Below are 27050 nucleotides of genomic sequence, written 5' to 3' on the forward strand. Positions count from 1 at the left end.
GCCCACCTCCTGAAGGATGAATCCCACCACTGACCCCAATGACTTGGGGATAAGTCTGCTTTTAAAAGTAGTTTATTTGGATTTTCCACATCCTTTAATGAATCACAAATATATTAACAGAAAAGACTTTTTTCCTAAGACTGTACAATTTTTGAAATAAAAAGTCGGGAAAAGCCCCTCCCCCCCCAAAAAAAAAGAAAGAGGAAAAAGACAAATTACATTGTTTCAATGCAAATAGTACACACCATACCCACACTTTCCATTTTTTCATAGTTTTGTTTTAAGAAATGACAGTTCCCTAATTCTTTCAGTGAACACTCTTGCTTGAACCTGGCTGCCACAGTACCTTCACGCTCACCGTCCTTCTAACTGTCCCTCTTCAAAGAGAGCAACTTTTTATCAATTAAATACTAATTTTGTGTATGTATTTAGAAGGTAAAATAGCAGCATGGTCTAAATGTTACTTGACATTCTTGGGGAGGTGGGGGGGAAGAAAAATCACTTTAAGGTATAATGTACATATAAAGCAAGGGACAGTTTTAAGTGATAAATCCTGCAGGTAGCACGAATATCCTTCTAACATCCCAGCTGAATTAAGAGCTCCTTGCAAGGTGTTGAAAATTTTATTACAATTGTTCACGATTTTTAGAGAACAAAAGGAAAGGGAAAAAGGCACCTAATTTCCTAGATCTCTGGTCCCCATTTAAACAACAGCATTTGCTATGGAAAAGTGTTGAGAGTAGCACCTGCTTACTCGTGCTTTTTGCTTAAAAAATACTTTGGGAACCAAAAGGAAGCCAATTAACAAGTTAATTGGTGGCATTCACACAAGCGCTGCCTCCAGATCTTGTGCTGAGGTGCTGCTGAGAAATTCCTCCCCACAGGGACGGACACACATGGGAGAGACAGACACGGGACACCCAGCACGAGCTTGGCTGTGGGTCAGGTCAGCTCTGGGGAACCTGAGCCCCACGTGTCCCTCGGTGCGGAATCACCCCGGAGTATCTGTCGCCGCAACACGCCGCGCGGGGTTCGGCGCGCTGAGGGCAGCTGAAACACCTCATGATTTTCCAGTCAATTCAAGAACTTCCAGACACAAGCTGATCAGAACGACGTGACAGAGGCACAAAGCTCCTTTAATATATTATCATTCCTCAGATTTTAGAGTTTCCTTTTCACACTATTAGGGGAGTTTAAGCCTATTTTTCACTGCTCATCCTCCCTCTGACTTCTAAAAAAAAACCAAAAACCAAAAAACAACACCAAACCAAACCAAGCGAAAAACCCCCAGAGAACGAGACTTTTGCTCAGCACTTGAGGATTAGTTTTCAAATTACAACAGTGTCTGTGTGGCTCGTGACCAGAGAGGAGCTGTGACAGAAAGATGTGCCGAGTGTAAACAAGGACAGAGTTAAAAACAAAACAAAAAAATCAAAGTTCTCAACATAACTAAAAGACCCTTAAAACCCAATACATTAAAACCAAACCAACACCAAAAACCCTATACCCAAACATTAAGACTGATCACATCTGTTGCTATGAAATTCATATCATTCCCAATTTATTATTCATAAATTGCTCTTTAAAACTGCTTATATCATACATTTTCTTTATCATCACTTCATAAAGGGCACCAGTTGTTGCTACAGAGAAAGATAATTCTGGACTTAACGTGGCGTAGCTTGCTGTTCATAGAGGCAGCCTCTGTAGAAGAGGAAAATAGTCCTAGAGTGAAAATCTTAACCACATAAAAAAAAAAAAAAACAAAACAGATAATTGCACCTTTTTGCATCCTGCTTGGGCCACACTTTACAAAACAGCTTTAAAAAAGGATACTAATCTTAGACAGTTATTTGATGCATTTGACTGTAAGGTTCTGATTGCATTAAGGCTTCCACGGTCTTCCCAGTTTATCTGCTTAGAAACACACAGTCATTCTGGATTAAGGGTCTGATGTTTTCACACTACAGCTGTATCTACATCTCTCTCTTGATTTTGCCCTTTATTAATTTTTATTCTTAAAAGGGGAAGAATAAGTCAAGGGGTATATGAAAAATGAAGCATGGCGTTTGACTTGTTTCTTTGAAGTACAAAGTAAACACTGACCTTTCAGAAACTAGGTGAATAAATTAATCCTTGGTTAGAATATGAAAGCATTTCACAAAAGCTTTGATTCTGCAATGTGATTCTCCTGCTACGTTTCCACTCCTGCAAGTCTGCACTCTTGAGCAGGGACACGGACACTTTACGTTGTCTGACACACTCCCAGTCCCGAGCACGCGCATCGTGTTTGTTCACTGGAGACACTGCAGCTTTAAGGTCATTTACATTCCCTGGCATTTAGGTTACGATACAATATGCGAAAGTCTTTAACAGCCTGAATTTGTCAACACTGTCCTTGAAGAACTTGGAAATGAGGTTCAGCACTCTGCTTACCAAGAAAGAACCAAACTAAGACACATTTCTGGAAAAAGAACAAGACACTGCTTCATTAGTACTATCCCCACATCTACCAGCTTCGTTACAGCAAACCACAAGTCTTTCTTCCATGATATTTTTCCAGCAAAGCTGAGTCCAAAAATACCATTTTCTCCTCACTTTCATAAATGCATACGAGCCAACTAGCCAGACCAGTAGCAGCTGAATATTGCACTGCCATTAATTCTGTGTACAGTTTAAGTCTGAGCAGTGTTCTCATGGTGTCAGTGGAGAATAATGACAATGCTGGCTCAGTGATGTGAAGACCCAGGATGCGAAAGAAGGGGAGAACAGAACAGTACCAGACACACACTCAAGCTCAGACACCGGCTTTTGGAGGTTAAAATTCATCACTTTCAACTGCGTGGAGCTGTGTGTCATCTGCATCCGTCATGCTGCTCTCTTGGGATTCATCTGTGCCAACTGGGAAGAAAAAGAAATAGAAACTAGTCAAACATTACTGGGCTGCTTCTCTACAACCACTGCCCACCCAATCAACTCCAGCGTGTTGAAAGCACAGTGGTAATGGGTCGGAGCTTCCTCTCAGAATGCTTTAAAGCCATATGGCTTTTTCCTTTTTTCCTTATGGCTGACCCCTGTCAGCTTAATGGAGTCTAAATAAAGGTATTTAGAAAGGAATTAATACAAAGTACATATTAACATGTCACTTTAGCCACAGAATCAGAGAATGGTTTGGGTTTAAAGGCCGTCCCCAGCTCCCCAGTGCCCCCCCTGCCATGAGCAGGGACATCTTCACTGGCTCAGGGTGCTCAGAGCCCCGTCCAGCCTGGCCTGGGATGTCTCCAGCGATGGTTCATCCACCACCTCTCTGGCCAACCTGGGCCAGGCTCTCACCACCCTCAGGGCCAACAATTCCTTCCTCATGTCCAGCCTGAATCTCCCTCCTTTAGTTTCAAACCATCACCCCTTGTCCTGTCACAACAGGCCCTGCTGAAAAGTCTGTCTCCATCTTTCTTCTCGGCCCCTTTTAAGTACAGAAAGGCCACACTAAGGTGTCCCCGGAGCTTCTCTTCTCCAGCTGAACAGCCGAGCTCTCTCAGCCTGTCCCCAGCAGAGCTGTTCCAGCCTTGGATCATTTCTCTGGCTCCTCTGGCCCCTCTCCAGCAGGTCCATGTGTGTCCTCTGCTGAGGACCCAGAGCTGGACCAGCACTGCAGGGGGTCTCGCCAGAGCGGGGCAGAGGGAACAATCCCCTCCCTCCACCTGCTGCCCAGGCTCCCTTTGATGCAGCCCAAGATACAATCGGCACATGGCCAGCTTACGTCCAGCCTTCCAGTACCCGCAGGTCCTCCTCTGCAGGGCTGCTCTTCATCCTTTCCTCTGCAGCCTGTATTGACACCAGGGGTTGCCCTGACCCAGGTGCAGGACCTTGCGCTTGGCCTTGTTGAACCTCATAAGGTTCTCATGGACCCACTTCTTGAGCTTGTCCAGGTCCCTCTGGATGGTTCCCATCCCTCAGCAGTGTCATCCCCAGACTTGCTGAGGGTGCACTCGATCCACTGTGTCATTGATGAAGACGTTAAACAGTACCGGCCCCACCTTCTGTTAAAATCTGAATTCTGACACCTAGCTAGGTAGGGATTAGTATGGAGGATTCGAAAATTGCCTTAGGAGCAGTTTAGCCTTCCCACTCCTTCAGACAGCATCAGCTCCCTGAAGTGCCCACATTAGTTACCCACTCCATTTCTGCATCATGACCACTTAATTTACAATCAAATAACATTTAATTAGTAGTGTTAGGCAGCCTCTACTTAATCCCTGTGCCACGACAAAGAATACTGCATAAGAGATGTGGCAAGAACTCCTTTGAGTAAATGCAGACAGACATTTCTGATGCTGAAGATTTACTCAGGCCTAGAGCTTCCAGGAAAAGTAGATTCCTACTGCTACTTGAATAACAACAGCATGCTGTGCACAGCATACAAGATACACGTGTAGGTAGCAAAAGGCTACCCTTAAATATTTAACTTCTACACTTGTTAAAACTAGAACAAAAGTCAAATATCTAAGGATGGTTAGTCTTCACATACAGGAACATATAATTTGAGTCTGTTTTCCATAGTACATTTTAGCATATTCATTGTAAATTCCCAAATACCCATGTTGTTTCATGTGGAGAAACACAGATGCCTTTGAATGCTTTAACGCAAACAATTTACAGGTTTCTGTACAACAGACACAGCCAGTCCCACGCTAGGCAGTTTAATGCACAAAACGGCTTACACTAGCTGATAAACTAAAACCAGTTCTGCTCCCACCCCCAGTACTACCTTAATTTACTTCAGCTTGTCTCATATGTCCTAAGAGAGTTGTTCAGCTGAAACTCTGAAACTCTTCTGTAGTTCATCTGCACAGCCAGGGAGACCAAATTGCTTACACACATCCTCACTCTGTTTTATTTTATTTTATTTATATTTTGTCACTTGTTGAAGTGGTGGTGTTTTGTGTTTTTTTTTTCTTAGACGTTGCTCCTCAGCAGTTCAAGTGCTCTGTCTCCATCTCCCTGTCAGAATCGTGCTCAGCCCTGGTGAGCCTATGTTCTAGATCAGCCCAACTACAACAGCAGGGGTAGAAAAAGCCACTTTCTAGTTCAGGAAGTGCGGCACAGTATAAGTGTCCGGTATTAAAAAGCACACTGTACACAGGATCAATAAAAATCTACGTGATATACAGCAGAGGAATGTGTCAACTTTTTCAGTTGAAGATTTAGAATTACAGAAAGTAGCATCTATTAATAAGATCACCAAACCTGTTATTTTTTTTCTTCGGGGGAAAAAAGTTGCTTATGAGTATTTACTTTCTATCACTATTTCAGTCTGCAGAGGTCTGTATTTATGACTATCCATGCTCCACAGAGCTACTCATGCCTTCACAGATTTAAGTTCATAATAAAAAGCCAGAGAACAGAAACCCGGCCGATTCCTTTTTGTGCATTACTGCCAAGTAGCATAACGAGAGCGTTTTATGTTCTCCGTATTCAAATGAAACTGTTTCCATGATGTTTCCTTTTATGTTTAGCAGACAATTTGAAAAAACTGATACTTTCAGTTGCCATTTGGGTTACCTTGAAATGATTTGCTGCTCCTATGAGGGACGACTTGCAGCTCTGGGAACATCTGGCTCTCCTAGGATACTATTAGACAATCATGATTTGTATGAATTTTCAGTAGTCATTCTCTCTGTCTCACTCTATCTGCAGATTCTACATAAATGTCACAATTCTTTATACCATGGTTACTATAGGAAGCACGAATAAATTCTTCTGAATGAAGAGCCTCTGTAGTTCTTTCTTGACAAGCAGCAAGGCTGAGCATGTTTCACTTATTAAACCAGGGTTCTTCCTACCACTTAAGTGGAAATATCTCTTTGAACGACCAAGGGTTGGAAATACAAACCTGATTCATAGGGGTAACATTCACTGATTTGCTCTTCTTGAGTTATTGGTTCCTCATCATCTGGAAGGTACCGTTTATCGATGGCCTCCTTGATCTGGTTATTGGCTCCTTTGGGATCCAAGTCCATTGCCCATGAGAAATTCATTAGGGCCAAATGTGTTTGGCCCAGTTTTTTATAAACCTAAAATACAAGCATAAAAGGCTACATTTACATGAAGTTGCTGTCTTTTGTATTTAAAAGCTGATACATAATAAAGCTGTGACCAGTAAGCCTCATCTAAAGCTTCAGGAATTTTTAGAATACTGCTCCAAACGGAAACCGCTAGGTGACAGACATCAAATTTTCTCACTAGGTGTACACTTCTGCAACAAAGGAGACCAAAGAACTTATGATCCCAGTTAAGTTTTACTAACCTTTCCTATTAAAAAGTAAACAAGAGACTCTTTGGGTACAATCTGTTTCAGTTCTTCAAGTTCTTGTAAAGCAGACTGAAAAGGAAGAAAAAAGAGGTTAGGAAGCACAAGCTAGCAGTCTGCAACCAGTTTTTGCCCTCACTAAACTGTGACTTAGTACTAATGTGGAAAAAAACAAATCTTGGCATTTACATACAGTACATTCCATCAACAACAGTACAATCTCATGAGAAGCATCTAAAATTCCTATTAGTTTCTCATTTAGAGATTGTAGCATATTAAAGTCGCATTATTACAAAAATAGAGCAAGTTTATTGGGCTTTGGTCTCCTACAAGACAACTAACAACTCTGACATAAAACATCCTCATCGCCCCCAACAAGACATAATAGGGTAGAAGACAAGAAGCTGACAGCGTATTTACAGTGACCGCTTCCTTTAGTATACTGAGCATCTGAAAAATTAAGAATGTTGATATGTTGATATATTTCACATAGTTTATGCGAACAGTGTAACTTTAGTCTTACAAGTCTCAGCTCAACAAAGAAAAGAATCCAAATGTTTTATTTCCTAAAACATCACTTCACCGTGGTCAAGCAGCTCCTTCGCTAGCGCAGAGACAATAAGACAGTGCACAATTGGCCTTATCTTTTTTTCCTCTTGCATTAATCCTCTACTTTTAAGTTTTAGAAGCAGTCTACAAACAGGCACTTCATCATCTTCAATCTTAATAAATGTCATGTCCAGCTGATTCAGTTATGAATTTAAAGAAAAGTTCTAAGTAAAGTTTTCCCTTAATGTGTGCACACATTTCTGAAGCAAGGTTTCAAAAAATGACTGTCGCTTGTCTTCTGTGGCCAAAACAACAGGCCAGAGGACAACAGTCACTGGAAGGACAGACTGTGGAAAGATCTTCACTCACTCTAAACGGGGCACAGGTCGGCACAAATCAGACCAAAATTGCTTAGCTTCTTATTTCTCACTCGATAACAGAGCCTTTGAAATGACTCGTTCTTATTGCTGTAATTGGTTTTGGGCAGTTTGCTGAGCCTTTTTTTAGTAGTTTAGTATAAGCTCTTCTTAATACAGCTGCATATTGGTGCGAGCTGCAATAGTTTCCGCTTCTTTCTTTTTCCAGGGTCGGACTAAAATAATAACTTTAAAAGCATCGTCTGTTAGCCCTAGATTTTATAGCAATCAAAAATTTAACATCGTTTCCTTGGCAAAGGCAGCACTTGTCAAAGCAAATGCTTCATGTCAGCCTCCATGACACAGGCCAGTGTCCCAGGCTCTTCCCACAAGCCCTGATGCTACTCAGTGGTAATCTGCGAACATTTCGCTTCCAGTGCATTCCCATTCCTAGCCGCAGCAATTTAAAGGTAACTTAAGGTTGTCTGCTTGTACCAAATCTTACCTTGTATTTTTCATTTGCAAACAATACAGAAGCTCTATGGAATTTGCATAGCGGATTCTTGGGGTCAATGTTAATAGCTTTGTTTAAAGTATCCAAAGCCTTATCAGATTTTTTCAGTGCATGCTGGACCTACCACAGAAAAAGAGAACAATTTCAAAAAGGAAAACAACAGCTCAGCTGCCAGACAAGGACAAATCCATTTGACTACATCTACTCATAATCTGTTCCTCAAATAAAATTGTCCAATTCTAGACCAAGTCTTAACAAGCTTTCTTACAGGAAGAAAACATCAGCTTGCCTTGTCTACACCTCAAAACATTCTCCCCACCCAGTGGCTTACAGAAATTATTTAACCTTTGGCCAGGAGTGAACTCCATGCCTTTCTCTATACATCAACGAGAAGCAGTCACTATCCCTGTACAATTTGACACAGCTTTGCTGACGCATAGAAGGCAAACGAACACCAGCAGGTAACCATCCACCACGCTTACGCAGCCTTAACTCACCATCACAAATACCTCAGGACTGCTGCTCGGCTTTGTAAGCAAGTCTTGGCTGGAGCAAGGCTACAGCTTAAGGACCACAGTGGCAGATGGATAATTGACTAACTTTTCAAATAGACCCATAAAATTAAGCTACTCAATGCTAGTTGAAGTAGCTGCCTGCTACTTAAACTTTACTTGGCATAAAGCAGCCTAAGAAATAAGTTTGTCACATCTGCAAGTGACTGGAACGAGGGCAATGTGGACATAAAGCCAGGGCCAAAATATCACACCCTGAAAGGCAAAATGGGTGCCTTAGCATTTTATAGAACTGGAAGTGCTGATGCAACTGCATGCAACAGCAATTAAAACCCACTTCATTTCTCATGTATCAAGTATAAAAACCCCTATACTCTGTTCACATGAGTATCTGCACACAGGCTTGATTTTCATATCACTGCTAGTTAGGCCAACTCAAACACGACCTGATAGTATAATTCCATTATCTGCTAAAAGTAGTTTGGAAAAAAAAGGAGGGTTTCTTTTCTGACCCATTAATTCCGTATCAGAATTAATCAATTAATAATAATTCATATGGCACTTAAGATCCCCAAATAGGTATTCTGAACTTGCTATGCTTTTTTGTTAAAAACCATTCAGAATTACTTTTCTACTGCAAATATAGTACAAAAGCAGATAAAAAAAAATAAATAAACAAACCTCAAAGACAGAGTTAAAGTGCAATCTACTTACCACCCCGATGTGACACAGTAAGACTGAGCTCTGAGGATTGATATCAAGTGCTTTCTGGAAATGCATTTCTGCTAGACTGAATTTTTCCTGTTTGTAATAAATCATTCCCAACCCATACCTGCAAGTAGAAAAACAGTTTTTAAGTAAGACTGTATTCTAATCAAACTACTCTTTATCAGTGATTATCACCTGGAAGAAACAGCCTACAGATTCGCCGACCCCATCCAGGGTGGGAAGCAAGTTATTGTGGGAAAAAGCTACGTCTAAAATTTACTCGCCCCGCACCCTGCCCCCCGCCCCCAATGAGTAGTTTGAATGACTGATATTTGATACACAGGAAGACAGGCTAAACAACTACAAAGCAAAACGCATAAAAATTACAGAATCCCAGAATGTCAGGGATTGGAAGGGCCCTGGAAAGCTCATCCAGTGCAATCCCCCCATGGAGCAGGAACACCCAGATGAGGTTACACAGGAAGGTGTCCAGGCGGGTTGGAATGTCTGCAGAGAAGGAGACTCCACAACCTCCCTGGGCAGCCTGGGCCAGGTTCTGCCACCCTCATCGGGAACAAGTTTCTTCTCAAATTTCAGTGGAACCTCCTGTGTTCCAGTTTGAACCCATTATGCCTTGTCCTGTCACTGGTTGTCACCAAGAAGAGCCTGGCTCCATCCTCCTGACACTCCCCCTTTCCATATTGATCCCCAGGAATGAGTCCCCGCTCAGTCTCCTCTTGTCCAGCTCCAGAGCCCCAGCTCCCTCAGCCTTTCCTCACACGGGAGATGCTCCACTCCCTGCAGCATCTTGGTGGCAGCGCTGGACTCTCTCCAGCAGTTCCCTGTCCTGCTGGAACTGAGGGGCCACAACTGGACACAAGATTCCAGGTGTGGTCTCCCCAGGGCAGAGCAGAGGGGCAGGAGAACCTCTCTGACCTACTGACCACCCCCTTCTAACCCACCCCAGGTACCATTGGCTTCCTGGCCACAAGGGCCCAGTGCTGGCTCATGCTCACCCTGCTGTCCCCAGGACCCCCAGGTCCCTTTCCCCTACGCTGCTCTCTAATAGGTCATTCCCCAACTTATACTGGAAGCTGGGGTTCTTCCTGCCCAGATTCAAGACTCTACACTTGCCTTTGTTCTATTTCATTAAATTTTTCCCCGCCCAACTCTCCAGCCTGTCCAGGTCTCTGGATGGCAGCACAGCTTCCAGTGTCAGCCACTCCTCCCAGCTTGGTGTCATCAGCACACTTGCTGACAGTCACTCTGTTCCCTCATCCAAATCATTGACGAATATATTGAATAATACCGGCCCCAGCACTGCCCCCTGAGGCTCTGCACTGGATCCAGGCCTCAACTGGACTCTGCCCATTGACCACGACTCTCTGGCTTCTTCCCTTCAGCCAGTTCACAGTCACCTCACTCCCCGCTCATCCAGACCGCACTCCCTCAGTTCAGCTGTGAGGATGCTGTGCAGACTGCATCAATGCCTCACTCAAGTCGAGGTAGATCACGTCCACCGCTCTGCCATCATCCATCCATCTTGTTATGTCCTCATAAAAGCCGATGAGGTTGGTCAAGCACGACTTCCCCTTGGTGAAGCCAATCCCTCACCACAGCCAGGGCCTGTGACTGTGAGGCTGCTCTCAGCTGTCTGTAGAGGCCTCATCAACTTCCTCACCCTGATGTGGTGGCCTATAATAGACACCCACAATAGTATCACCCTTGCCAGCCTGCCCCTTAACTTTCACCCATAGACTCTCAACTCACTCCTCATCTGTGCCTGGACAATACTCAATACATTGTAGTTGCTCTCTCACGTAAAGAGCAACTCCACCACCTCGCCTGGCTGGCCTGTCTTTCCTGAAAAGGACACAGCCATCCATGGCCACATTCCAGTCACGTGTGCTCTCCCACCATGTCTCCGTAATTGCCACTAGGTCATAATCTCCTGCCCTAACACAGGTTTTTAACTCCTCCTGCTTATTCCCCATGCTGGACGCATTGGTGTGCATGCATTTCAGAGCGAGCCGAGCACACCGATTTCACCCCAGGGGTGTGGGAGGCCTCCCAGCCTCCATCAACTCTAGAGTGATGCCCTACATCCCCAGCTACATCCCCATCCCCCTTTGAGTCTAGTTTAAAGCTCTCCAAATAAGCCCTGCTAATTCCTGTCCCAAGAGAGTTTCTCAAGGCTAAGTGACTTGTATTAGCAGAACTTTTACTACCCTGTATATTTTTCCTACAGAAAAAGCTGTAAGAAACTGTATCTTAAGATATAAAAAGTGGCAGATCTCATCATTCCAACTGCAGCTGAAGAACAATCAACTAGAGGGATGAGGAGTGCTACACAGAACAAAACAGCTGGTATACTACAGCAAAGATCCGTGGAAGCCAAAAAAGCTCCAATTTTTTGCTGTCCTTGTGGAAATAACCGTTGAATAAAGAGATGAGGCCCACGCCTTCTGCAGAAATAGCTCTGCTCGATAGCCACGGCAGCATCCAGAGGACGTTTCTCCAAAAGGAGTTCTGTATCACATGCAAAAGGAAAGGCACAAAGCAAAACTTACCATGCATTATAGTGTCTAGAGTTGACTCTAACTGCATTTCTAAAACAAGCTAATGCTTTGTCTAGTTCTTCTGTTAACACAAATTCATGCCCCAACAGGGTATAGGCATAAGCATAGTTTGGATCAACTTGAATGGCCCTCTGGAAGAACTTGATTGCAATGTCATGCTCTCGTTGCAAGCTGAAACAGTTTCCTGCAGCACACCATGCCTAGTGGAAACAGCATTGCAAAATTAGCACACTTTTTGCAACTCAGAGTGACTAAATTGCAGCTGAACAGAGATTTCCATACTGATTTACGTAATTATATATAACTTCCTCCTAGATTATAAAAAAATAAAGCAACATTTAAGTCTCATTCCCAAGAGGTAGATAGGCCTAAATACGCCCTATAGCTAGATAAGCTGAAATACAGAAATTGAGAACCTAAGGACACTCAACAAGTTCGTGTTGATTAGATACTTTGACCAATGACTAAAGCTTTTGAAGCTGCTGAAAAGGCTAGAAATAAAACACCTTTGCTATTTATTTCACTCTTCAGCTCCCTCCAAATGACAAATCTGGAAATCTGCAATGCAACAATTTTAGCAGCAACCTCTGCTTTCCCTCCTGCTCAGCAATGAGCATTGAGATTATAAAGCATCACAGCCCAGAGTCTCTCGCTTTCCCAATTTTTTATCATCACTGCCAAATCACAGAACTGTTCTTCACTCCTTGTATTAGAATCTGCACCCTCTTCTCTCCAGGCTGTATTACTATGATTAAAAACTGCTTCATCGGTTTCAATTTTTCTACTATTAGACAAGCTAGCAAGACAACACAAACAGGATTCTCTCCTCCATAAAAAAAAAAGTTAGTTCTATACAAGCTACAGTTTTCAGTTCTGTTAAGAACACATATATAAATGCATACATTTACTACTTTTATTGTGGCACCCATTAAAAGATGCCTGGCTTTTTGCATATCATGACTTCATATTACCATACACTCTGAAGTTTAATGGACTTTGGCATAAAAATGTGCAACATGCCTGAAAATAAGTTCTAGAACAAATATGTTTTAAGTGCCAGTGAAGTAACTACAGCAATTAAAAGGCGATACATGAAAAAATATTACTCATCTTTGCATGCCAGCAGCAGCAGGAGTGACTGACTAACCCACGATCTTCCTGAACGAACGGCACCGATGCAAACTTAAATAACCGTTAACAGACGAAAAGTTTCAACCTCTGCCATGTAAGGTGATGTTCTAACTCTAAGAAGCCACTTCAGGCATCATCAGTTCAACAGACAATCCTGCCACCTCACTCTAGTTTCGCCATGCAGTTCTCACAGGGAATACACTCAAACTAGATTAGAGCTCAGAGCTTTGTTCCGAATCATTGATTTTGCTACACGCAGTTGCCCTCTTCTCATTCAACACCACAGCATTTTATACCTCCGGTGAGTTTTTATCCATGTCTGTCAAATCCTTTGAAAGAACCGAAAGAGCAACATCTTTCTGTAGATGCCACAGCGTAGTCGAATAGATCTCCATGCCTTCTACTCTGTAGTTTTCAATCCTCCTTACTTCTGAAAATATTCTCTCAGCCTAAGAACAGAAATTAAAACAAAATTCCACCCATCAAAGCAGAGCAGACAGGTCAAGATTACAAGCCTCCTGTGTCCAGACTGAGGATTCTCTTTGCTTTGTAAGTACCATGCAGAGCTACAAGTCCTGTAAGTTCCCCTTCAAGCCAAGGAAGCAACCATACTCCAATATAGTTATGGCAAGCAGAAAGGCAGCCAGCCCTCCCTACTGCTGGCTCAGACTACAGCACTGTTCCTATCACAGCGCACAAGGCAAAAAAAAAATTGTGTGCAAAATCAGGAAAAGAGTAGCATACTTCTGTGGGCCAGTTCTGACTATTAGCCATTCTAACAGATGACAGGTATCACATTCATACCAAGTGGTACACCCCTCCAGACACTGTGCATAATAATTGCGAGGCAAAAGGCAACATGGCAATCACTGCAGTAAACAAATACAGGGATGGGGGCATGCAGAAGCACGTGACAACACACACACGCTCTACTTTCATCGGAGACAGCTATGCTTCTTAACAGCTGACTAATGAAGTCTTTCTGATGTAGATATCTACATTTCATAAACTGAAGTTCCAGATTACAGCACTCAAAGCAGCAACAAGAGAAGACTGGCTTTAGGAACTCATTAAGGTCTGTAGCCTCAGTTCGCAAAATAAACTATTAAGAAGCACAATGTGCTCCATATCTAATCAGACTGCGTGTACAATTTAAAAAACGCTTCTGAATCCTACTGCATGTCCTCCGCACACAATATGTCAAAAAGTGTTTTAAAAAACTTCTGAGGAAATGGGCACATCAGCTATCAGGACAGCAGTGACAAGGAGAGTTAAACTGCTGGGTTATCCTTAACCACTCGCTTCTGTTTCTGACATCACCTTAGCTGTGCCAATACTGTCATTTCCAAGGCTGCAAAGGAAACTAGGTCATTGATGTGATCCACACCAACCAAAAAGGGTGAGAATTGTTTCAGTGACCTAATTTACAACGTTGCAGTACAAACAACTGCATCAGCACAGCTGTGATTGAAGACAGGGAGACCCCAGTGGCTGGATGCACAAGCAAATAACATTAAAAGCCATCAAAAGCATAACTCAGCCTCTTCAGGGAAGCTCAGTGACTACTAATGCAGATTCAAGATCTAAATCCATTCCAGCTATGCAAAACAAAAGCGAAAAGAGTAAGAACCCACCATGCCGTTCCTACCTGCATATATTCTGCAAGTTCGAAGTAAGCTCTCCCAATCTGGCACAGCACCCAGCCAGTGTTGTAGTGGTGGGACGGTAAATGGCTTAAAATATTTATTGCTTCTTTGCAGTTGTACGAACACAAGGCTAAATAACCTTTCCCCATGTCACGGAGAAGGCTCATCAAACCTTCTAGGAGAAAAATACAATAAATAAAAGTGGAAAAAAAAATAGCTGAGACTTATTTACTTGAAACTGCTAATCCCATAAACTCTTCATTATGGCAGGCACTACTCCCAATTTGCTTATGAAAATCTTTCAGGAGTTTTCAAACACAGGCTTATGCACTCTGAACTTAGGCATAATATTCTAAACATCAGCCTTGGTAATCAAAGTCAGATGGTAACGACTTCTTTAGCCAGCAAAAGAGCACTCAGGAACAGAGAAACTCTCAAGTTTGGGGCAACTGGAGTTCTGCATTTGCAACAGCTATTCAGACATTTTGTTAGGTTTGAACACAACTTCCACATGTCTGGTATCCATGGATACATCTTCTTGCTGCCTGGAAACATTATCAAGCCAAAAAAGAGGAATTCAGCAGTTTGTCTAGGATTTTCTGACAGTCTGAATAAAGACTTGTTTTTAAACAAATGGGAAATATGAAGGAAGAACAGGCTACATAAACCCAGTTTTAGGGGAAGATGACTGGGTTACTCATAGCTCCTTTGAATCTGTTTCCAAGGATCTTGCCTGAAAATATTTTAATCGTTAATAAGGACCAGAGCCTACGAGATATATCTGCTTACAACTAGCCACTTTTTACTACTTTTTCACATGTTCTTTGTAAGTTAACTAGAAGACAGTGAATTCAATGTCTTTATACAGAGGTGACAGCTGCAGGTTAACTGAAACAAGAAAGAAACAAAACACTGGAGCAAAACATTTTCCACACAACCTTAAAATGTATATATATAGACAGCTTTACTCTACTACAGTCCAAGAGCATTCAAACAGACCTGCTGCAGCCTTCTGTAGAGTAAAAGCCTGGATCTGTGGTGCAACAGCAGAAATTTTCCCTTCTGAAATGATGGAAGAGTCCAGTTTGGTAATTTCCAAACTGTCATTCAAGTTTGGTTGAGTTATTCCTCCCTTATTTGTTTTACTTTTTGTTTTTCTGTTTGGAATCTTAGGTGGGAACTTCATTTTTAATTTTTTGCTATTTTCCTGCAAGTAAGAAGAATAAGAGTTTTCTATAAAAGTGTTTTAAATTCAGGTAACTTAACGTGAAAGTAAATGGTATAAAATGGTACGTATGCTTCCTTGCAGCCTTAACAATGACAGCCAGCTGTTTGGCTTTTACACACTCAGGAACCTAACTGGATATGTTTAGTAGTTAATTTTTAAACACAAATTATTCATATCACCTAACTACAGTCCATAAGTATTTGAGCCTCAGTGTTCTGCTCCATTGTTCGAAGAGCAGAAAACTGATACAAAAATAACTTTGTTTTGGGGAGGAAAAAAAAAAAAAAAAAAAGAGTATTTGCTCAAAATAATAACATATCTGAGCAACACCACCTCCCTATCAAATGGGTTGACAGCTAGCAGCACCACTGCATCTGTCTACCCTGCACGTATCTCTGTTTTTGTCCATGATACTCTTCTTCCTGCTATTTTAATTGAGTACTTGAGAGCTTAAAAAATAACATGGCATCATAACTCGTTTGTACATTCGTATGTTCTGCCCCTTGTAAGGGGCAGATCGTTCTCCTTCACTGGAGAATGAGAAGGATCTTCTCCCTCACTGCTAGAATTGATAAACACACGGGGAAGTTATTATTCAGTATAGTGGCATGAGGTAAGAAACCCACAAGTTTCCAAAATGCATGAAGTTTGTTACCTTTGTTGTAGAGCTATCGGTAGTAAATAAGCGAGAGCTTCTTCGAGGCAGTGCATTTGGTGGGGCAGCAATTGTTGGGCTCAGTACCTGAGGTGTTGTACTGAAAGGAAATGGCACATTAAAAAAAAAATTTAAAAAAGTCACAGAATCCCAGAATGTCAGGGATTGGAAGGGCCCTGGAAAGCTCATCCAGTGCAATCCCCCCATGGAGCAGGAACACCCAGATGAGGTTACACAGGAAGGTGTCCAGGCGGGTTGGAATGTCTGCAGAGAAGGAGACTCCACAATCTCCCTGGGCAGCCTGGGCCAGGCTCTGCCACCCTTACAGAGAAGAAATTTCTTCTCAAATTTACGTGGAACCTCCTGTGTTCCAGTTTGAACCCATTATGCCTTGTCCTGTCACTGGTTGTCACCAAGAAGAGCCTGGCTCCATCCTCCTGACACTCCCCCTTTCCATATTGATCCCCAGGAATGAGTCCCCGCTCAGTCTCCTCTTGTCCAGCTCCAGAGCCCCAGCTCCCTCAGCCTTTCCTCCCACGGGAGATGCTCCACTCCCTGCAGCATCTTGGTGGCAGCGCTGGACTCTCTGCAGCAGTTCCCTGTCCTGCTGGAACTGAGGGGCCACAACTGGACACAAGATTCCAGGTGTGGTCTCCCCAGGGCAGAGCAGAGGGGCAGGAGAACCTCTCTGACCTACTGACCACCCCCTTCTAACCCCCGCAAGGTCCCATTGGCTTCCTGGCCACAAGGGCCCAGTGCTGGCTCATGCTCACCCTGCTGTCCCCAGGACCCCCAGGTCCCTTTCCCCTACGCTGCTCTCTAATAGGTCATTCCCCAACTTATACTGGAAGCTGGGGTTCTTCCTGCCCAGATTCAAGACTCTACACTTGCCTTTGTTCTATTTCATTAAATTTTTCCCCGCCCAACTCTCCAGCCTGTCCAGGTCTCTGGATGGCAGCACAGCTTCCAGTGTCAGCCACTCCTCCCAGCTTGGTGTCATCAGCACACTTGCTGACAGTCACTCTGTTCCCTCATCCAAATCGTTGACGAATATATTGAATAATACCGGCCCCAGCACTGCCCCCTGAGGCTCTGCACTGGATCCAGGCCTCAACTGGACTCTGCCCATTGACCACGACTCTCTGGCTTCTTCCCTTCAGCCAGTTCACAGTCACCTCACTCCCCGCTCATCCAGCCGCACTCCCTCAGTTCAGCTGTGAGGATGCTGTGCAGACTGCGTCAATGCCTTACTCAAGTCGAGGTAGATCACGTCCACCGCTCTGCCATCATCCATCCATCTTGTTATGTCCTCATAAAAGTCAATGAGGTTGCTCAAGCACGACTTCCCCTTGGTGAAGCCATGCTGACTGCCCCTAATGACCCTCTTCTCCCTGATATGTCTTGAGATGGCACCAAGGAGAAGTCGTTCCATCAGTTTCCCAGGGATGGAGGTGAGGCTGACCGGTCTATAGTTACCCAGGTCCTCCTTCCTGCCCTTTTTGAAGCCTGCAGTGACATTTGCTTTCCTCCAGTCCTCGGGCATCTCTCCCATTTCCCAAGACTTGCCAAAGATTATGACTAAATATGATTAAAGTCCTTTGCTCCACTTTTAACAAAAACATCTTTTATCTGTGTTTTAAACAAATTGCTCAAGTTCTATAGCATGGACATTTCCCCACAACAACAACAAATAAATCTAACTGTTGCATGTCAAGAACACAAGCAGTATTTCTTTCCTGCTACTTTCTCATTTATTGATGGAACGGTCTAACGGCAAAGGAAATTTAAAACAGACAGACCAACGACCATGCACAAGCTTCCTACTTATATGTTAGAATTATTCTGCCTAAGAAAAACACCCCAACTTTTTCATCATGCAAAGAGGAATTCTGCAGGAACATTCACACAAGTTGGGCAAATGAAGTGCCAAGTTCCTTCAAGAAAGGAGATGCAAAAGGTAATACCAAGATGATTACTTTTTCCCTACCTTGTCTGCGGGCCAGAGCTCTGTGTTTGCGCAACAAGAACTGGAGTGACTTCCCGGCTATTCCCGCTCTGTGAGAAGACAGATTTTGTTCCAGCTTGGCTCATCCTGCTGACAGTCTGTATAACACAAAGTTTCTACAGGTTTGTTATTACGTCACTAAGAAGTCTCAATCTCTGCTATATCAACCCAAAACCCTTCTGCCTATCAAACACTGCGCAAAGGAGGACAAATTTGTGTTCTTTCAATAAAGGGTGACGGTTCCACCCCAAGGAGGACCCATAAAAAGGATTTTTCATTCTACCTGTTAAAATGCCAGTAACACTGAGTTTACCAACTTTATGTACATTATTTTAAAGACATAAAATCTCCATCTAGTGGCAAGAAACTATAGATTAGGATATTTGTGCAGGAATAAAGGGAATTGCAAGATGTTGTATTTAAAGTTCCTTCTCCACAAAGTTGTACAAGAAAATAACCAGGGAATGAAAAAGATTCTTGAATTATTATATGACAATCACATCCAGAAGACATTCACCATTAATATCACTTTATTGAGGTACTCACTGTACAACACCCGAGCCTGCCATGCCCCTGTTTAGCATACCCGTTCATAGCATAAATCAGTATTTCACAAGTTAAATAATTACTGCAGAAGCCTTGGGAGCAGATACAGAAATAAACTGCTTCTTCAAAGAGGGACCTGCATTATGCAGCATAGAATGTTAACATTAATTTGACCTACAGTCAAATTAATACCAAGCAGCGAGTTACCACTTGTCACTTGAGTTGAGCACATTTTTTGGTAACTTTTATTTGCTACAGATTACAAACATGTGATCTGACTTCGCACCAAAACATTGTCTTATACCTTCACACATCTCCAGATGTGATAACTTGACTGTGAATCTGAGTCCCAACAAACAAGCTCAGCTAGAAATTCATTGCCTGATGTGTAGACTTCCTGTAAAAGATTCAGAACAGGTCCTGCCCTCCCTGCCTTTTAAAGAAAGCTTAAACTCTGTCTTTCTGCACACTCCACAGACAGGAACATTCAACTCTGTGATGGCTGTTTGGACAAGACATTCCTGAAGACACCAGAAATTGGCAAGTGGGGCCACTCATAGCACAAGCAGCACCAGTTTATGCATTATTTGACTTCTAACATCCTGTCCTTGCCTTCCCAGTTTCTTTGGTATCAGAGGACAGTTCAGGCACCCAGCAAGCACGCTGGCCCACTCAGACAGGAAGCCTTTGGGTCCATCCTGATGTTTCATTCATTTATATAAGTGTTTCCTAGGAAACTGCCTCGGTTAAGTCACACACATTCTAGCCGCAGCTATACTAAATCTTTTCTGAGTCGGTAATTTGAAGAGCAGAAGTGAAACTGGCCAAGTAATTATTTGCATTGGACAAAGCATGCACCAGAAGCCCAAGCTGTCTATTAAAATGTATTAAGTAGTTGTATTTAGGTAGTAGCACAGATGCATCTGGGCAGAAAGCACATGCACGGATTAGCAAAATTTACACTGTTTATTCTCACTTAATAAGCCATTTCCACAACTAAAGGAGACTGAGATCAGTCCCACACTCAAACTGTTACTCAAAACAAATTTTGTAAACAGAAGGTAAGTCAGGTTCTCCTCACGACCAGCCCAATTCAGTTCATGTGCAATGCTTTTTTATCTGTATTATGGATTCTTTAAGAGTACAGTGCAACGTCAAACTCTTGGAACAGCAATCACATTCTAGAATGCAAGATACCTTCTTTGGAGGTGCTCCTGTGGGTGGCACATCAATTACAGAGGAAGAGTTTGTGTAGTTTTGTAAATACGATCCGTCTCCAGGGCTTGGGGCTTCTAGTGGCAAAATTCCAAAGCTGAGAACAAAATAAAGAGGAAGGGTCAAAGCCTGAGTGTTAGATCAACAATGAGAGTTGGCCTGAGTCTGCGCTTTAGACAGAGACCCGGCCGATCAACTAAAATCAACAAAGTAGTTCCAAAATAGCGTTAACTCTCTAATATCTTTCTATCCTATCTATAAAAGATATTTTATTAGAAAATATTCCTGAAAGTGAAAGCTACAGAATTTTCATTGCCTGCATAATAACTAACAGACACAGACCATGCAAATATTAAAGGCTTGTAACATAAGGCTATTTAAATAAGATGCCATATAGGACAGAGCATATATACGTACGCTCTTTAAAACAGTGTGATTCTTCAAAGAATGCTCTTAAGAGTTTATTTCAGAGCAGAAACATATACCTTTAAAGGGTCTTCCAGTGTGAACACTGCAGTAAGCAATATACTGAATCAAGAGTTCCTCTCTTCTAATAAAAAATACCAACTGCATTTTTTAAAAAACAGAAGAAATAAACACCAGAGCAGTTACTGAAGTTGTTCAGCTTTTGCAGCATTATTTATAATACACTCTCACACACGCGTTGGAGTCTGCTGTACAGCACCAGACATCTCTCCTGTTTTAAACGACAAACGTTATCACCAGCACAGCTACAGCAGCAATTGTCTGTCTCAAGGACTCACCTTGGAGTCAGCGGGCTCAAAGCTGCAGGCCCCCCCAGTAAACTGCGCCCAGTTTTTGGTTTGTTTTGAGCCTGTTTAGACAAAATGGCAGTGCCTGACCCAAGAGGGACAGCATCAGGTGATATTACAGCTGAGTCAATGTAAGACATAGAAGAATCCGTGTTCAAAGAGGAATATTTTGAATTGGAGGACTCAAGGTTGATTCTGTTCAACTCCTGAAAAATGGAAGGCAGCTGTTAGATACCTGCACAGTGTAGTTTCTAACTAGCATTTTTCAGTTAATCTGGAAAGACTGCTTTAAACATAAATATTTTAGCAAAACTCACAATTGTGTCTTGTGGAGTTTCCATAAGGACAGTGTCAGGCTGCCTATGGGAGATGTTGTGATTAGGTACCAATGTTGGGCAAGTGTTAGGCAGACAGCTGCTAAAGTTCTGTAATGATGTTAATTTAAATGTTTGGTCAGGATCTGGTTTTTCACCTGTAAGATTGAAAGGAGATTTAAACAGAGTTATTCCCAAGTCTATACGCTGAATATTCAGGCTGAAAAAAGGAGGACAGGCGACGAAATCCTTTAAAAGGGGTGCATTCTTATTTTATTGTTTTAAAACCCCTTACAGCAAATCAGAAGCGTTCTTCCACTACAAAATCCTGGACGATCAGTTTTATCAAAAAAATAGAGTTGCTTTTAAGTAATTCTCAGAAGCATAGTTTCTCAGATTCTACTATGCACAGGTTGGAAAACGTGGTATTGTTAAACCAAAGTGTGCAAACGGTGAATATAGCAGAGAACAAGACAAAAAGCTCTAAACACCAGCCCAGTATTTTAAATGCATTATTTCTCAGAAAACCACTCCAAAGAATTTCACTGGCATCTTCCTTACTTGTTCGGGACGCAGAGTAAAATAAACCTTGCCACACGGTGATGGCAAGTCAGAAAACTTGACATAACCAGAAACACAGAAAACATCTTCACTAGTGAAACAGTTCCGCAGACTTACCGATTTCACATAGTGACTCAAAAGGGGACCAGAGGAAAGGATTTAAACTAAGGCTCTTTTGGTAACATTCTGATCCTTTGGCAAGCCGGTCTGTCTTGCTGCGAAAAGAACGCAACGGTTTAGAGGGAAACTGAAGAACAGCACTTGCGTTCAAGATAACTTTCCGGGAGACGAGTTGAACAACAACACCACATTGAGAGTCACAGCAATATTGCTCATTTTTTAAGCCACACAGTCATACTGAGTTCTTTTGAAGTTATTTGACATATTTAGACACAGATGAAAGTTACTTAGACGCAGCCATCAAAGAAAGTTACATAAGCACTAGTATAGCTTGAGAATTTTTGTTTCAGAAAAATGCTGTTCATTGCAACAGCTTTTTTTGTTTTTTGCAAACAGCAACTAGATTGCTAGCCTTCCGTTGGTTTTAAGTATCTACAAATAACATTTTTGTACACAAATTAAAGGCTAAACTGAACATGTTAGTACCTGCTACAAAGATAAGCTGCTTCTGAATTTTTTTTTTTTCTTCGAGAACAGGTATATTAGGGAATAATGCAAGAACCCCACTATTCCTATTCGATCTGTTCATGTTTACTGACATCTTTCTTGTTTCTTGGCGAAAGCAAAACGCTTCCATTAGGAAAGCTATTCTGACTGTTCCGACTCAGAACTTTCATTTGGAGGTTATAGCAACACATCAGTAAAAGAGATACAGAAAAATCAAGATGGCAACACTGAGAAACAGGCCTTGAGAGTTTCTCTTAGGGAAGAATACAGAAGAAATCCAACAATATTAAAAAGTAAAAACCAAAACAAACCCAACTCTCACATTACATGCTTAACAACCTAGAAAAGTGGAATTTGTATTTTCAATCAGTCAGAAGCTCTGCCTGAAAGACAAGCCATTTTTGCATTCACAAGTTAGATGGCTTCCACAACTATCTACTTGCATCTATCATACTCCAAATTGTGCAGGCCACATAACTCAGAGACAGGTGGCAACTAAAAATTTGACTAAAATTGAGCTTGGTCAAATAAAAAAACCCCAAACTTTATTAGACAAAATTAAAAAAAGCAACTTTACCAGTAGACATGTCCCAGCAAGGAGAGTGTAAAGCATGCAGAGTCACCAAACTCCATAACAATGTCATCATGGCCTTTCTGTTTATTCAACACTCCACCAGATAAGATCTGCTCTCCTTCTGCAAGCCTTTTTAAAAAACAAGAGGTTTAAAGGGGGTTACAAGGCTCACAGTATTGGTAGTCCAGTGTTTTCACCCTGCTGCAAACAAGAACAGAAATCCACTGTCAGTGTTCACAAGTTTCAAACCACATACAATCTGGCTCCTGCAAATGAATTTTACATTTAAAGATGGATTCCTCTAGCCACACAGAGCTATGCAGAACTCTGAATACAAACATCTCCACTGGCAGGGAAGAAAAATCAAACACAAAACCCAGCACCACTCCAAAACCACAGACACATAATACAACATGACTCTTCCAGAGGTCCCTAATCTTAGGTAGAATACTAAATCAAGGACAAGAAAGTCTTCTTTCTCTTTCTTTTTCACTTTTTGAAGGTACTTTACCTGGTAACAAGCTAATACAGTGCATTGTTTGGCTTTGTTTCCCAACTAAGAAATGCAGTCCGGAAGGCTCCACGCATTTGGATGAGATCAAATACTGGGATATGTTACAGGCTTTGGATTCTAACACCTTGCTTTCTGGCAAGACAGGCTCAAAAGGAGTTTGCATCTACTACAGCTGCAGTGAGCAGTACCACTCAGTGGAATGGGTCACTCACTATTAGGCTTTAAAATGACTTTAAACAACTTCAGGGGACGGGAGGCATTCTTCTGACTGACACTTCCATAAACACACTGAATCACAGAATCCCAGAATGTCAGGGATTGGAAGGGACCTGGAAAGCTCATCCAGTGCAATACACCCTGGAGCAGGAACACCCAGCTGAGGTTACACAGGAAGGTGTCCAGGCGGGTTGGAATGTCTGCAGAGAAGGAGACTCCACAACCTCCCTGGGCAGCCTGGGCCAGGCTCTGCCACCCTTACAGAGAAGAAATTTCTTCTCAAATTTACGTGGAACCTCCTGTGTTCCAGTTTGAACCCATTGCCCCTTGTCCTATCACTGGTTGTCACCAAGAAGAGCCTGGCTCCATCCTCCTGACACTCCCCCTTTCCATATTGATCCCCAGGAATGAGTCCCCGCTCAGTCTCCTCTTGTCCAGCTCCAGAGCCCCAGCTCCCTCAGCCTTTCCTCCCACGGGAGATGCTCCACTCCCTGCAGCATCTTGGTGGCTGCGCTGGACTCTCTCCAGCAGTTCCCTGTCCTGCTGGAACTGAGGGGCCACAACTGGACACAAGATTCCAGGTGTGGTCTCCCCAGGGCAGAGCAGAGGGGCAGGAGAACCTCTCTGACCTACTGACCACCCCCTTCTAACCCACCCCAGGTCCCATTGGCTTCCTGGCCACAAGGGCCCAGTGCTGGCTCATGCTCACCCTGCTGTCCCCAGGACCCCCAGGTCCCTTTCCCCTACGCTGCTCTCTAATAGGTCATTCCCCAACTTATACTGGAAGCTGGGGTTCTTCCTGCCCAGATTCAAGACTCTACACTTGCCTTTGTTCTATTTCATTAAATTTTTCCCCGCCCAACTCTCCAGCCTGTCCAGGTCTCTGGATGGCAGCACAGCTTCCAGTGTCAGCCACTCCTCCCAGCTTGGTGTCATCAGCACACTTGCTGACAGTCACTCTGTTCCCTCATCCAAATCGTTGACGAATATATTGAATAATACCGGCCCCAGCACTGCCCCCTGAGGCTCTGCACTGGATCCAGGCCTCAACTGGACTCTGCCCATTGACCACGACTCTCTGGCTTCTTCCCTTCAGCCAGTTCACAGTCACCTCACTCCCCGCTCATCCAGCCGCACTCCCTCAGTTCAGCTGTGAGGATGCTGTGCAGACTGCGTCAATGCCTTACTCAAGTCGAGGTAGATCACGTCCACCGCTCTGCCATCATCCATCCATCTTGTTATGTCCTCATAAAAGTCAATGAGGTTGCTCAAGCACGACTTCCCCTTGGTGAAGCCATGCTGACTGCCCCTAATGACCCTCTTCTCCCTGATATGTCTTGAGATGGCACCAAGGAGAAGTCGTTCCATCAGTTTCCCAGGGATGGAGGTGAGGCTGACCGGTCTATAGTTACCCAGGTCCTCCTTCCTGCCCTTTTTGAAGCCTGCAGTGACATTTGCTTTCCTCCAGTCCTCGGGCATCTCTCCCATTTCCCAAGGCTTGCCAAAGATGATGGAGAGCGGTCCAGCCATGACCTCAGCCAGCTCCCTCAGCACCCGCAGGTGCATCCCATCCAGACCCATGGATTTATGGATGTCCAGATTGCCTGACTGCTCCCTAAGCCAGTCCTCATCAACCGAGGCAAACTCCTCCATTGTCCAGCCTTCCTCTGGGCCTCAGCGGTACGGGGCTCCTCAGGACAGCCCCCGGCAGAGCAGACAGAGACAAAGAAGGCATTCAGTAACTCTGCCTTCTCTGTATCTTCTGTCACCAGGGCACCCACCTCTTTCATCAGCAGGCCTACATTGCCTCTGGTGTTAGTTTTATCTGCCACGTATTTGAAAAAGCTCTTCCTGTTGTCCTTGACCCCTCTCACCAGGTTTAATTCTAAGGAGTCCTGAGCTTTCCTAGTTGCCTCCCTACACCCTCTGACAACAGCCTTATGTTCTCCCCAAGTGGCCAGCCCCTTCTTCCATGATCTATAAACTCTCCTCTTCCACTTGAGCACACCCAGCAGCTCCCTGTTTAACCACGCAGCTCTCCTGGCTCCCTTCCTTGACCTCCTACGTGTCAGGATGCTCTGGTCTTGTGCCCGGTAGAAACAGTCCCTGAACACTAGCCAACTATCTTGGGCCCCTTTACCACCGAGCAGCCTTGCCCATAGCATTTTCCCCAGCAATTGCCTGAAAAGGCCAAAGTTTGCCCTGCTGAAATCCAGGGTTGCAATTCTGCTTGCTGTCGTGCCCCTGCCACATGAGATCCTGAACTCCACCATCTCATGGTTGCTGCAACCAAGGGAGCCCTCACCCTTTACCCCTTCAACCAGACCCTCCTTGTTAGTGAAGATGAGGTCCAGCAGTGCACCTCTTCTAGTCGGCTCCTCCAGCCTTTGCATCAGAAAGTTATCGCCAAGGCACTGGAGGAACCTCCTAGACTGTGGCTGGCCGGCTGAGTAGTCCTTCCAGCAAACAAATAATCTCTTTGTGCTACCACACAAAATCATACTTGTAGGAAGATGCTTCTATTAGTATAGACCATTCCCACAAAAAAACCCAAGGTACATCTATATTAATGAGCTCATACAACTGTAACAGAAATCACACCTAACTGAAATCAGTTCAGAAGTTGACGTGTTAGATGCACATACCAGACTTTGAGAAAGCAAGGGAGGGAACAATTAGCTTTATTCCACTGGGACCTTTCCAAGTAGAATATTAACACAATTTCCCTTTCAACAGAAGATACAAAGAAACCTGTATCCTAATAGGTCTAATAGTGTTAAAAGAGTGTCAGAAGAGACAAGTCAAGACATCCTCACTACACTAAATATGTCAAAGGACCCAACTACTAAAGAAAACAACAAAGACAAGGAGCTTCCCCTGCTGCCTCTGGAGAGACTTGCATTTTGGTTACATGTGGGTAGGATCACAAATCCTGCAAAATAATCTTATAATACTGTGTGAAACTCTACACATTGCACTACCCAGTCTAAAGAAATCAAACTTCTTTCTGGTCAATGAAAGAGGGCTACTCAAAAAAAAAAAAAGCCACAACACGTAACCACAAAGTATTTTGTGGAGAAACATTTAAACTTCTGTAAAAACCCCCCACAGTATTTAAAGTTTTTTGAACTAAGGTTTTTGGCCTTCCTGAGTGCTTCATCCTCTCCATTCCGCACCTCAGCCAGACATCGTTTCCTACATTTGAGTTGCAACAGCCTGAAAGTTCTACATATTAACAGAAGTGAAATACTCTCACTAACAAACTCTCAGGGCATTAGGGTCTGCAGCTTGAGCATCTTCATTTTATACTCTTGCCGTTAAGACTCCAGAAAACCAGGAAGATACCTTGACACCGACTGCTATGTCCCTGTCAAAGTTAACATTTATGTTGAACACAGCATTCTCTGGTGTGGACTCAAGGTGGGCTTGCTGTGGGTTTTTAAAACTGGATTTCTGTCTGCCACCCATTGCCAGTAACTGGGTAAGAGGAGCAAGCTTACTGTTTGAGAGACGTGGC

At 43.3% G+C, this 27050-nt stretch overlaps 1 protein-coding gene across 2 annotated transcripts in view; it reads right to left on the minus strand.

The window, feature by feature from the left end:
- Nucleotides 1–49: 49 nt before the first annotated feature.
- CDC27 (cell division cycle 27) overlaps nt 50–27050 on the minus strand; it is a 34965-nt gene continuing 7964 nt past the window's right edge. The window contains exons 4-19 of one of the 2 annotated variants that reach the window (XM_082070926.1): nt 22807–22932; nt 21720–21817; nt 21045–21199; nt 20719–20933; nt 19937–20051; nt 18176–18291; nt 16189–16288; nt 15305–15512; nt 14308–14477; nt 12956–13108; nt 11520–11728; nt 8956–9073; nt 7721–7849; nt 6308–6382; nt 5894–6074; nt 50–2901 (exon numbers count right to left, since the gene is read on the minus strand). In XM_082070926.1, coding sequence (XP_081927052.1) covers nt 2819–2901; nt 5894–6074; nt 6308–6382; nt 7721–7849; nt 8956–9073; nt 11520–11728; nt 12956–13108; nt 14308–14477; nt 15305–15512; nt 16189–16288; nt 18176–18291; nt 19937–20051; nt 20719–20933; nt 21045–21199; nt 21720–21817; nt 22807–22932 — 2251 coding nt within the window. In that variant the 3' untranslated portion in view covers nt 50–2818. Of the gene's footprint in view, nt 2902–5893; nt 6075–6307; nt 6383–7720; nt 7850–8955; nt 9074–11519; nt 11729–12955; nt 13109–14307; nt 14481–15304; nt 15513–16188; nt 16289–18175; nt 18292–19936; nt 20052–20718; nt 20934–21044; nt 21200–21719; nt 21818–22806; nt 22933–27050 lie in introns of both variants that reach the window. The other variant, XM_082070925.1, reaches the window with a different exon arrangement.

The sequence above is a fragment of the Streptopelia decaocto genome, assembly GCF_964273445.1.
Source record: "Streptopelia decaocto genome assembly, chromosome: 22".
Lineage (NCBI taxonomy): Eukaryota > Metazoa > Chordata > Aves > Columbiformes > Columbidae > Streptopelia > Streptopelia decaocto.